The sequence below is a fragment of the Helobdella robusta genome (assembly GCF_000326865.2).
Source record: "Helobdella robusta unplaced genomic scaffold HELROscaffold_2, whole genome shotgun sequence".
Lineage (NCBI taxonomy): Eukaryota > Metazoa > Annelida > Clitellata > Rhynchobdellida > Glossiphoniidae > Helobdella > Helobdella robusta.
This window is the reverse complement of record NW_008704083.1, coordinates 8,869,369-8,883,599: the sequence shown is the minus strand read 5'-3', so window position 1 is coordinate 8,883,599 and position 14,231 is coordinate 8,869,369. Positions and strand designations below refer to the sequence as shown.

The 14,231-nt window shown below is 32.4% G+C and overlaps 1 protein-coding gene across 1 annotated transcript; it reads left to right on the top strand.

The window, feature by feature from the left end:
- Positions 1–9,550: 9,550 nt before the first annotated feature.
- Positions 9,551–13,605, top strand: HELRODRAFT_64173 (hypothetical protein; the record flags this gene model as incomplete). Its single annotated transcript, XM_009017754.1, has 12 exons — positions 9,551–9,587; positions 10,103–10,165; positions 10,521–10,637; positions 10,795–10,885; positions 11,283–11,377; positions 11,602–11,697; positions 12,021–12,181; positions 12,390–12,557; positions 12,722–12,769; positions 12,926–12,988; positions 13,276–13,346; positions 13,419–13,605. The coding sequence occupies 12 exons, from the start codon at positions 9,551–9,553 to the stop codon at positions 13,603–13,605; spliced, it is 1,197 nt and encodes a 398-aa protein (XP_009016002.1).
- Positions 13,606–14,231: the final 626 nt, after the last annotated feature.

The following is a 14,231-nucleotide window of genomic DNA, read 5'->3' as shown; positions in this document are numbered from 1 at the left end:
ATTTATGAAATCTACTGCTAATAATGTTTTTATTATCACTACGGCTGCTGTTGCCACTACTACTACTACCACAACAACTACAACCACAACTACCTCAACCACAACAACTACTACTACCTACACTTTTTCCACATTCGAACAACGTGACCTCGGTCCATAAGATGAAGTAGTTTTTCTGAAGGTCAAACATCTCAAGGTCATCGAGGGGTCACGTGTGGTATTTGGGCACTGGATTTATTATCATCCATTATTATAATAATGAAAGCAATTATAATTTTTTTATCATTGTTATTTTTATCATGTACGCATACGTAAGCATACACGTACACATAGTCACACATACGTACACACACATGCATATACACACATACACACACACAAACACACATACACACACAAACGGATGAAGAGGAAATGAAATATGTCTAAGACCAATTAGACCCATCTTAATTCCGACACTTGTGTGTCCATGTGTGTTTGTTTGCGCGTATGTATGTTTGTGTTTGTGTGTGTACATAAATATATGTGTGTGTATGAGTGTATGTGTGCACGTGCATGCGTCTGTGTGCGTTTTAACGTTTGTATGTCAGTGTGTTTCTGTTTGTGTGTGTGCGAATGTTTGCAAATGAATTTGATTTAATGTTTGCAGTTATTCTTTTTGTTTACTCATTCAGATCAATTGGTTTTGTACTTTTGCTATGGAAGAACTTATTTCGTATGCGTGTGAGTATGTTTCTATTGCGTGTTTGGTTTGTTGTTTTTGTATGTTTGATGTGTTTGTATGTTTGTTGCGTTTGTATGTTTGATGTGTTTGTAGTGTTTGTATGTTTGTTGTGTTTGTATGTTTGTGTTGTTTGTATGTTTGTTGTGTTTGTATGTTTGATGTGTTTGTAGTGTTTGTATGTTTGTGTTGTTTGTATGTTTGTATGTTTGTTGTATTTGTACGTTTGTCGTGTTTGCATGTTTGTCGTGTTTGCATGCTTGTCGTGTTTGCATGCTTGTTGTGTTTGTATATTTTGGGTGTTTGTATAGATTTACGTCATCGTTTTAATACAATCATCGTCATCATCTTCGTCATCATCTTCGTCATCATCTTCGTCATCATCATCGTCATCATCATCATTGTTTTTCATATCATTATCATCAATCATTCATGATGTTGGGGAGGAAAAAAGGTCAATAAACGGATAATAATAGCAGCAACAACAACAACAATAATAATAATAAAAATAATATTAAAAATAATAATAATAATAATATTAAAAATAATAATAATAATAATGATAATAATAAATAAATATTTCTTCTGGAACGTTGTGAATATAATAGATAAAAAGAAAGCGTCATTTGATAAGCACTTTCATATTAAATGTATGTGCATATATGTGTATGTATGTATATGTATGTATGTATATATATGTATATATATATATGTGTATATATATATGTGTATTTATATGTATATGTATGTGCACATGTAAATGTATACGTCTGGGTGTGTGTGTGTGTGTGTGTGTATAAACCAATGAAAATGGAATTATGGAATGCCAATAATGACAATCTATTCAATGCCGAATTATGTCTAAGGCTATTGTTGTTGTTGATGGTGGTGACAACTGTGATGATGATGATAACGATGATGATGATGATCATAACGATGATGATGATGATGAAAATTATGACACATTTATAAAAAGTAATTTAGACAATCATCCAAATATGACAAATGATAATAACTTTGTTGATACGAAACTTTTAATAGTGATGAGAATCCTGAAACATGATTTTAAATTGGCTACAATTGTGTTCATTAAAAGTAATTGGCGACTGTACTAATGATAACAATATATTATTATTCTTATTATTATTTGTAATAATTATTATTATTATTAAATTATAACAGCAGATGCTAATTGCAGATTGCGGATAGAAATGGCATGGACATGCAGAAGATGTCGGGTCAAGGTTAAGAGGTCAACAAAGTGCACTGACCTCTTTAAGTTTTTTTTGTGTCGGGTCAATGATCTTGATATTTATTTGGGTCACTGGCCTAGTTATTTTAGTTGGGTTGCATTTTTTTTGTGGGTTAATATTCATTGAGGTCAAATACTTATGCGAATGTAGGTAGTGGAGGAATTTATTGACGCTGTCAATAATTGACATGTAGATTTAGTTGTATGTAACATGATGATGATGTGATGATGATGATGAAGAAGATGATGATGGAGATGACAATTATGGTGAGAATGAAAAAAATGATGATGATGGTGAATGCGCTGTTGAGAATGATGATGATGACGATGATGACGATGATGACGACGACGATGATGAGGATGATGAGGAGGATGACAACTATGATAACATCAATGAAGATACAGTTTGTATTAAATTGCATTCAAACAACGGATCAAAAGATCCAGAAACATCCAGGAGTAAATAAAAAACATACCAATACATAAATTTGCATTCACAACATACGTACATACACACACACACACACACACACACACACCACACACACACACACATACATACATACATACATATACAAACAAACAATTCAATACAATAGCGCATACAAAACATTTTTTTAATAATAGAGAAACTACTTGTGTTACACGCGTTAAAAAGTGTGGTCGGTGGATTCGTGCTATAAAATTAAAAGATGAACGGAGCGAATAAATGAAAGAATGAAAAATTATGTGCTTATCAAATGAGTGAATGAAAGAGTGAAAATAAATGAATAAACGAATGAATGATGGAATGAATCATTCAAGAATCAAGAAAAAATATTTTATAACTTTCAAGTGAATAAATTTTTAAATGTTATAATGAAATAAATAAATGAATGAATAAACAAACGAAAAAATGTTGATTATCAAATGATTGAAAGAACGAACAAATAAAGGAGTGAGAGATGGTGGTTTGATGGATGGACAAATTGATTGGTTATTAATCTACTTAAGAATGTGATCAAGTGCCGAAGCTTAAGATGTTTCATTCATCCATTTATTTGTTTATTCTTTCGTTCTTTCGATGGTACATATTTTTTGTAATTTATTCTCGATTTGTAGGATTCCAGGTTATAGCTGTTTTTTTTTCGTATTTCATGATGGCAACTATTTCTATTATTACATTTTATTGAAAATTTTTTAAATGTAATCTTAGCAAGCAACAACAACATCAGAAACACAGGTATTAATGCAACAATGCAACAACAACAACAACAACAAGAGGAAAGAAAAACAATAACAACAAAAATTGTGAAAAAATGTGAACTATCTTTGTAACCCTTAAAGATGACCTTACATTGGCCATCACGTGATTCATTGGCGATCTCCTATTGGATGGTGCTTAGATGCTAGTGGCATTGTTTGTATTTTATTGCGTTTGTATTTTATGTGTTTGTATTTTATGTGTCTGTGTTTGTATTTTTTTATTTTTATCTTGTGATTGCATTTGTATTGGTCAGTGCGTGTGGTTGTACGTGCAGTTGTATGTGTGGTTGTATGTGTGGTTGTATGTTTGGTTGTATGTGTGGTTGTATGTGTGGTAGTATGCCTGGTATGCCTGGTTGTATGTGTAGTTGTATGTCTGGTTGTATGTGTGGTTGTATGTGTAAGAATAAAAAGAAATTAAGCATTTGAAAAGATTAAAATATGTTTAAAAGTATATATACATTTGGAAACTGGATTTTTTAAAGTGATAAATTAGTGGAAAGAATCATTTTCAAACCTACGAAATATTTTAAAATAATATTTGCAAACTTGATGTTGAAGTTAAACGTACATTACAGATTACACACACATAAATACACACATACACACACAAGCTGACACACACACGCACGCACAAACACATACAAACACACACATACACACACACATATAATAGATTTAATTGGTATTATATATCATCTTGCAATGACCGCAAGACATCACGTAAGAGCGGGTCTAGGTTCTTTTTCTTCTTTTTTTTGTAGGTTTTCCACATTTTTCCATAACCCTTTTTTATATTTTTTTAATTTTTTAATAACTTTTGTTATATTTTTAGTTAATTTTTTATTAATTTAAAATTTTTTCCAAGTTGTTTCTTGAAAAGGTATGTATGTACATGCCAGCGGGTGTTCTTGTTAATCCATTACGTGTTCAACGTTTTTACATTTTTACATCTTAAGGCCTGAAGCTATTTTTTAGCTTCAGAGGAAGAAACTGTACAAACATTTTTATATATGTGTGTTTTTTGTGTATTTATTTGCGTGCGTGCGTGTGTGTTGATGTGTGCGTGTGTACATGTGTGTGTACATGCGTGTGTGTGTGAGTGTTTTTGTGTGGATGTGTTTTTGTGTCAGTGCAAAATCTGAATGTGTGTGTGCGTGCGCGCGATGTATGTGGTCAAATTTAACAAGGCTTTGAATGAGGCTAATATGATGAAAAATGACTAGACTTGAACTATAACTATAGCTACAACTACAACCATGGCTACAACAACCACAAACCACACTACTGCGACTGCTCAGTTGCTGCTGTTACTACAACTGCCACTACCATCGTTACTATTACTACTGTTGTTACTACTTTAACTTTTACAGACTTTTTTTACATAAATTTACTTATACTTCCAAACTTTCTGTTATGATAAAATCAGCTCAAATGTTATTATAGTTGTAGTCTACTGATATTAATATTAACAATCCTCTTTGTCTTCTTCTTCGTCCTCTTCGCCATCATTATCATCGTCACAATCATTGTCAGCTTCAGCATCATCATCTTCGTCATCATCATCATCATCATCATCATCATCATCATCATCATCATCATCATCATGGGATAAAATTCCCACGAGAGGATGTCAGTCAGTCATTCAGTTTCAGCAACCAAACAACTGCAGCAAACCATCTCAACTCCATCATTCAGTCAGCAAACCTGCTCATCATTATCATCATCCTCAAGACGATCATCGTTATCATCATCTTCTCATTCATTTTCTTCCTCCGGCTCATCATCATGAGTGTATGCATGTGTATTTGTATGCATGTATATGTTTGCTTATGTGTATGTGTTTGTATGTAAAAATATATATGCGCGTGTGTGTGTTTGTGTGTGTGCGTATGCGCGTGTACGTACGCACGTGCAAATCATTACAAACAAACCTACTCCAACAATCCTACTTGGCACTTAATTAAAACTGATAGTTTAGTTTATGTGGTCTGTGAATGAAAGAAACCCCTTGTTTGTCGAAATGTGTTTTTTGTTTTGTATTCTGTGTTTTGTATCGTTCGTGCGTATAAGTGTGTTTGCATGTTTGTTTGCATTCTTGTAATTCACTTTTGCACATATTTTCTACAAAAACTGTTACAACTAAATATTTGCCAAAAATTAATTTTGTGTGTGTGTGTGTGTGTGTGTGTGTGTGTGTGTGTGTGTGTGTGGCAGTCAACACGTGCTAGGAAGTCTGGGAAGTTGAAGTGATTAGAGCAGGCAGGCATGTTGCAACAAGTTATGTTGCGAGGTGTCATTGGGATTTTTGTGCACGTGTGTGAACATGAGTGTACAATTTGTGTATGTTTTTTGTATAACTTTTTAGTTGTATACATAAACAGCAAAAACCCTACATTTTATGCGTTCGTTTCGGGTACATATAATGTTGGGGATATTTTTGGCTGATTATGTTGCAGTAGTTGATAACTCAGATATTGTTATTGCTGTTGCTATTATTATTACTGTTGTTGTGTTGTTGTTGTTGATGATGATAATAGTTAGATTGTTGTTATTGATAACGTTGTTGATGTGTACACATATGCATTATTGCTTACTACAAGACAGCCTGACAAGCGTGTGAAAGTGAATTCATTTCACGGAGCATTTTTTTCCAATCATTTTACATCATCACCAATACTGTGCACAGTCGCAATTACACGCACACACACACACACACACGCACGCACACACACACACACACGCACACACACATACATACTTTTTCTCTTTCTCTTTCTTTCTTTCTCTAATTTTTTTCATACTCATATACATACAGATACACATATACAACCGTATATAAAAATATTTTATGCTTTTTCTAGTAAATAACAATCACGTCATCTTCATCGTCATCATTAAAACAACTCCAACCAACAATCATCACCACCAACATTCTCATCGTCATCATCATCGTCGTCGCCATCATCATCATCACAATCATCATTATCATCATCGGTATGACACGCAAAGGCATAAAAGTGACGGTCAGTAGGTCATATATAATAATAAAGAAACGAATTTAATTATGAATAATATGATTTATAGTTATAATAAAAATAGTAATATTAATAATAATAACTATTACAACCACTAATATTATTTATTTTTATAATATTTCAATCGAACCATTTTGGTGTTATCATCATATCAACAGTTACGTTACTATCACTGCAATTCTAACATCATTCTTGCCATCAGTACTACTACATCCTCATCCTCATCATCATCATCATCATCATCGTATTCTTCTAATCATCATCATCATCGTTATCCTCATCACAACTATCACTATTACCATCGTCATCATCATCGTCGTCGTTATCATCATCATTACCGTCATCAAAGTCTCATCGTCGTCATCATCACCGTCAAATCTCAATAATAAATCACAGAGTAGACATTTTAAATGTGCACACACACGCACACACATCATGCACACAGACGCACTTACACACCAACAACATCCACACACACACACACAAAGACTCTTGTCGAGGACAAATTGCAGAAAATTGTTTGAGAAATATGCGTAAAAGTTTGCTGGATATAAAATAAATTGGGATCTTTTCAGGCATTTACAAAGCAAACGAAGGGGATTGATGTTCGTTTGACATTTTGTTGGAGAGCTGCTAATGGATGGAAGAAAAAGTAAACATCTTAAAAAATGATTTTAAAATACTAACATTGAAGCTAAAAAAAATGACAAAGAGAGGAAGAAGGAGGGTGAGAGAGAGAGAGAAAAAAAAGAGAGAGAGAAAAAAAAGAGAGAGAATAAAGGAGAAAATAAAATGAAGAAAAAATATAAAAAACAGAGTAAAACAAATAATAAAAAATAAATCAAAAGTTGGGTAAAAAAATGTTGGAAAGACGACGACAAAAAGAGGTGAAAATGGAGAGAGATAGCGCGAAACCTAGAGGGGTGGAGAGAGGGAGAGAGTGGGTCAAAGGCTGACATATGGCATCACCCGATATTATCGAAGCATCTTATAAGTTTACTCCACACACGCCAAGTCGCGTGCTTCGATTAAATATGGTCATTAATATTCAAAATAATCGTAATAATAATCGTATGATGGAGTACTAATTAGGTTATTATTGCTATATTATTATTATTATTATTCATAAAGTTATTATTGCTGGTCCGTTTTTACTTTTGTTATGTAATTATCGCTAAATTTATTTGTTTAGACGACAGCTTGATTGATTTAATTGAGCGGTAAAAGATTGAGTAATTTATTGTTGGTATGTGATTTACGGTGTTTGTATTCGCATGTATGTGTTCTTGTGCATTTGTGTGCGTGCGTGTGTGTATGTTTATGCTAGTATTTGTATGTGTATACGTGTGTTTTGTATGTAGTTGTATGAATACATGCAATTTTGTGTGCTTATGTATGCGTGTGTTATGTGTTTGTTTGTATTTTTTGGTTTTACTAGTGCTTGCAATGTTTGCAGTTGCATGTTAACAACTTTTGTGTATAAGCGCGCGTGTGTAAGTGATTTTATGTGCTAACCTGATGTTCAAGTGTGTGTGTGTGTGTGTTTGTGTGTGTGAGTGTGTGTGAAATCCCAAAATAAAAAAAAATAAAAATTCTGTCGTACTTAAAAAAAATATGTGATCATTAAATTTACTCCAATCACTGCAACTTCTACCACTACTACTACCAGTACTACTACTACTACTACTACTACTACTACTACTACTACTACTACTACTAATAATAATAATAATAATAATAATAATAATCAAATATTAATAATCAAAATTATAACGATGACGATAATTAAGTGAGTAATGAATTATATATTACCAGGTGACACCACCACAGCTGATACAAACGTCGTCAGAGTTTTTTTTACTTACCACTAATTAATACTAGGCTGTGGTTGTTGCCATTGTTGCTGCCACTGCCGCTACTACTTCTACTACCGCAGTAAATATTACTTTTACTAATTACTATTTAGCAAAACAAATAACTATTCAACGGCGATTACTACATCCACCACTACTAATATAAATATTACTGCAATTGCTACCGCTGCTGCTACTACCACTACTAGTCTTAGTACTAATTGTACTACTACTACAGCTGCTGCTTCTGATACTGCTACTACCACTATTACTACTACTACTACTAATACTACTACTACTACTACTACTACTAATACTACTACTACTACTACTACTAATACTACTCCTATTACTACAGTTACTATTTTATTAATGAGGATAGCAAATAAGATATTTATAAAGATTTGATTGTTCATTCTAGAAAGTAATTACAAATGTCTAAATGTGACGTATGTACGACGCAGACGTGTTGGTTATTAATTATTTATAAAGCGCCTAACTTAATTGCGGTAGATTTTTTAATTGTTTCGACCGGAATAATCGTAAGCTCGGGTAATGATTCGTTCAACTGCTGCTAGATTTGGTGAATTTTAGTTATTTATTTTATTTTAAAATAATTAATTAATCGTATTAGATGATTTAAATAAATTATTACGTTGTTAATGACATCTTAAATTAATAAGTGCTCCCTCCCATGTTGCGAACTTACCCTTGACGCACACCAAAGAATCATTTTATTGATTAGTAGGATTGATTGGAAGAATTGATTGAGAAGATAGATTGATTGAAAAGATCGACCGATAGAGAATTGAGAAGGTTGATCGGGAGGATTGATTGTGAGAATTGAGCTGAATGCATGAAAAGATGCCAAGCAATGGTCGTGATTGTTTGACTGATTGGTTAATTGATTAAAGTGCTTGAAAGGTTGAGGTGGATATTGCAGACAAAACAAATCCAGAACCTCTGTCAAATAAATTATACTAAATTTTCGACAGGCACTTTTAAACGCTGTAAGTTAAGTAAACTCACTTATATATTTGAGTACAGTTTATGTACCAACAATATATTAAACTTTTATTAGGTAAAAAGTTGATTATTTAAATAAATTCTATTTTTTGATTAAAATAAATTAGTTCACTTTCTATATAGATCAATATAATTGAATTATACGTGCACCAACAACCATGGATATATTATCCATCATCTTCTATGCTAATAACCAAAGATTCAAAAGTATAAAAAGTTAATATTTAAATTAACTTTTAGTCTCAGGCACCGACTGAAAAAAGTTCTTTGTACACAATTATTTAAAAACAGTTGTAAAAATTGTTCAAATTATTTTTTTAAAATTAAGAATCACAGAATTAATGAACGATTGATCGCTGATTTTGGTTAATCTGAAGTTCATTTCTTAAGTTTGGTTCATCGTATTCTTTTTGAAATGAAACTCTTGAAACCTGCCTGGGTCTCTCATGATGGTTAGTTTGTTTGATCTTTGATGTTTAATACTTTTTAGTTTTCTTAGATAGTTTATTTTTTAATTTTTAAGCTAGAGTTGTTTTAGTTTAGTTTATTAATAATTTTAATTTTTCATTTAATTAAATTTATGTCAATGCACTATGTTTTTAACTTTTTTCTCCTTCATTAATTAATTAAGTTTCAGTTGGGTTTTTTACAATTTTACATTTACCTGCCCCACCTTTGGTATTTCATTTGCAAATCACCCTGGATCAATGATGTTTGAATATTGAATGTTAAATGTTAATATTAATAATAATTTTGTTAAATATTAATCAACTGCTGAAATTAGTTTTCTGTTGAATAATAATTTCAATCAACCCACCGATGGCTTACCAGCTATTCTATTTATTAAATTTTAATGTAATTTTAATATTCTCATATTTATTTTTATATTTATTTATAACTATATGTGCAATTATTCTTGTCTTGATGTTATCGTTTTTATATTTATATAATTTTTGTTTTTTTATAGAAAAGCCAATCTTTTCAATAGACATTCATCCGGATGGGTCCAGGTTTGCAACGGGAGGACAAGGTACTTTTCACTAATTTGTCGACTAATCACCAATTTCATTAATTAATGATAATCTGTTTATATTGAATCATTTCAAAAGTTATCATTGGTTATTTTATCATTTCTTTTTAAATTTTTATATTAACTAGATTTATTAATCGTTAAATGTTCTTTGTATACTAGGAGTTAAATTAGAAACAGCAAAACATCATCGTGCGTATATTAGTAACATATTTTCAATATTAGTAACATATTTTCTATGCAGACAATGTTGAAACTCTTTCATTCATTTACTCAGTATTTTTAAATTTTTACCTACAAAACAGAAATAGATGACATTTGAATTTGACTAATAAACGTTTGAAAATGAAATTAGGTGACAGTTCAGGGGCAGGTAAGGTGATTATCTGGAACATGGAACCAGTTAGAGATGCCGACATGGAGGACGATCAAAAGGTCCCAAAAATTCTCTGTCAGATGGACAACCACCTTGGTTGGATATTTTTTATTCAACTTTTAAAGATTGGTATGGAAAGCCACTAAAATTTTTGTAATTTTCCATTCCATAATTTATTTAAATTAATTATTTATATATTTAATTTATTAATTATTTCATTTAATTATTGTTTATTCACCTTTATTTACTGAAGCATGTGTGAATTGTGTGAGATGGTCAAATGATGGAAAGTACCTTGCGTCTGGGGGGGATGACAAGTTTGTGATGATATGGCAGACAAGCAGGTTGCTACTTCATTCAATCAATCATTCATTTATTCCTTCCTATATTTTTCCTCTCAATCAATCAACTGTTAGTTTTTCTTAATCAACCATTTATTAATTCTTTCGTTTTTTATTCATCCATTGATACTTTTTCCCATCAATTCATTATTTCAACCATTTCTTTGTTCAATTATTCATTCATTTATTCATCAATTCATTCATTCATTCATTCATTTGTCAACTTACTATGTAATAAACACACACACACACATAAAAACATACAAAATTTCACAAACACACGCAAAATCAAACATACATACAAACATACACGCAAACACGCACACAGATGCATACACAAACATACACACATATGTATATGCACAAACCTATACACACATATATACAAACAAACAAACAGATACGGTGGTCAAACATCTAGTTTTGGATGCAATGGTAAAATGCTGAACTACGAATCTTGGAGGATCTGCGTGACATTAAGTGGTCACTCAGGAGGTTATGACGATGATGAGGATGATTGTGATGATGCTAGTGATGATGATGCTAGTGATAATGATGATTATGGTGGTGATGATAAGAATGCTGATGATGAAGATGTCACTGATGATGATGATGATGACATGATTGTAATGAAAAATATCGAAAATCATAAATAAAAAGTAAGAATAATTTTTAAAAATCTTGTATTAAATTATAAAACGAAAATTTTTTCACCCTAGATGTCCTCGGGCTAGCCTGGTCTCCGCATAACTTGTGGTTGGCATCGTGCAGTGTCGACAACAACATCATCATATGGAATGCCCTCAAATTTCCAGGTTATTATTATTCTTAGCATTTCATTTTTATTCTTATCATTTCATTATTTTTCTTATCATTTCTTTATTGTTCTTATCATTTCGTTATTATTCTTACCATTTCATTATTGATCTTATCATTTCATTGTTATTCTTAGTATTTTATATGGTAATTATTACTAATTCAGTTGCATGTTTGCATTTCTATGAGCAACACACTTTCAACCACATGTGCATTGCGTGTGTGGTGCATGGATTCATGGGTGTTTACCTGCTTACTTGCATTCATTGTCGATCCCTCTTAGAAATACGTAAGACGAAATTTTGAAATTGTTTTCCAACAGAGATAGTTGCAACGCTGAAGGGTCACTCTGGCATGGTCAAGGGACTGACGTGGGATCCCATCGGCACCTACCTGGCCAGTCAATCAGACGACAAGTCGATCAGAGTCTGGAGGACTTACGATTGGAAGGAGGAAACTTGTATCACTAAGCCCTTTAGTGAGGTTAGTTTGATAGGGAGGTTCTTCTAAGTTGTAAATGGGTGGGTGAGATGGATCGAAGGAATAAGTGAATGAATGAGTAAATTATTTTGAATGTGTTCAATCGGATTTTTCTACCGTCTGATTACTTGATAGAATGAAGGAATGAATGATGAAAAAAATTAATCATTCAAAATTTGTTTCAATCTTCTCAATCAAACCCAACCGGAAGTGTGGTGGAACGACGCACATGTTACGACTCGACTGGTCCCCGGATGGTGAGTACTTGGTGACAGCGCACGCCATGAACAACTCGGGGCCCACCGCCCAAATCGTTGAAAGGGCCGGCTGGAAGACCAACCGAGATTTTGTTGGACATCGCAAGGCTATCACCTGCGTAGTCAGTTTTTTGGAGTTTTTTGGTTCGATGATGAGAAGGAGGACGATGATGATGATGATTATGTTGATAGTTGTGATTACATACTGTTATGATAGTGATGATGATGGTGATGACAACGATTATGATGATGAAGATGTTGATAAATAATTCATCATCTTCATCAGAGATTTAGTCCTTGTGTCATGGTCAGAAATTCAAAAGAAGGCGAAAAGGTTGGTGGAATTTTAATATAAAAGCAATAATTATTTTAACTATTATTCACATTATCATTATTCAATTTATTATACTTTATTTTGAAATTTTAAAGAAAAAAATAATAAACTAATTAATTATCCAATTAACTAACTCCATCCAATCCATCCATCCAGACTCCATCACAGCATCATGTTGTCTGCGCAGTTGGTAGCAAAGATAGATCCGTGTCCATATGGGTGAGTGGTGCTTTAATGATACGAACTAATTTCGTCAGTTCAGGTTTTTTTTTATTTGACAAACTCTGTTACAGAGGAGGAAGAAAATTACTAAGGACGTAACTGAATGACAAAGGAATAAATTTAGTACCTTAGCATAGGAGCATCGTGCCTTTTAATATTTTCATTTATACTTATTCAGACCCTTTTAGATGTTCTTTCCATCTTATTTTTCCATCTTATTTGAAATTTTAAGAGGTAAAATATGATTCCAATGAGGTGAAATCTTTCTTTATGATATAAACCAGGCGACCCATCTGAAGAGGCCAGTGATCGTGATGCATGATTTGTTCACCAGTGCAATACTCGACATGTCCTGGTCAGTCTGTTTTTTATTAATAATAATAATAATTATTATTATTATTATTATTATCGTCGGCATGTTAATCAGGAGCAGCGATGGTATGGAGATGATGTGTTGCAGTTGGGATGGGACAATTGCATATTTTGGCTTCAACTCCACAGAACTGGGCAATCCAGTGTCCAATCAGGAAAAAGTAGGTCGAGCTGTGCTATTGGCTAGCTCGTTTTTAATTTATTTAATTGGGGCGTTGTATGCAATTCTCAACGACTTGTAAATTAACAGTATGTTATTTGTATGCTTTAGGTGCATGAATGTAATGTATTTGTTTTTCAACTTTCATAATTTTGACTTTAAAAAGTTGATTTTAAAAAAAAATTTTATTTAATTTTTTGTTTGTTTCAAAATATTTATTGAAAGTTTTTAAATTTTATAAATTTTCTGTGTAATAATACTGTGAAACGTTTTGTGGAGTTAATTTTTTACAAAAAAAACATTTGAAAAACTTGGTTTCCATTCAATTTAACGACAACAACAACACACAACATTAAAACCTGAATCTCCAGATAAACCTACACAAGAGACTATATGGTAGAACTGCCCTGAACACCGCAATCACCCACAACAACAACTTTAATGAAATCAACAATAACAACAACAGCGTAATAATGGAATCAGCTGAAATATTTGACGCCATTGAAAGCATCAGCAAATTAACTAAATCATCAAAAACAACAACATCAACTACTAATTTTCCTTCTACTAACTCTACTACTGCTGCACACAATGCCAAGACTGAACTTACCAAATCCAGCACCGTTTACACTTCCATATTAACTCCATGCAGAGATGTTTCTAAAAGCACTCCTGTTGTTGCTACTCCTGCTACTACTACTACCTCTG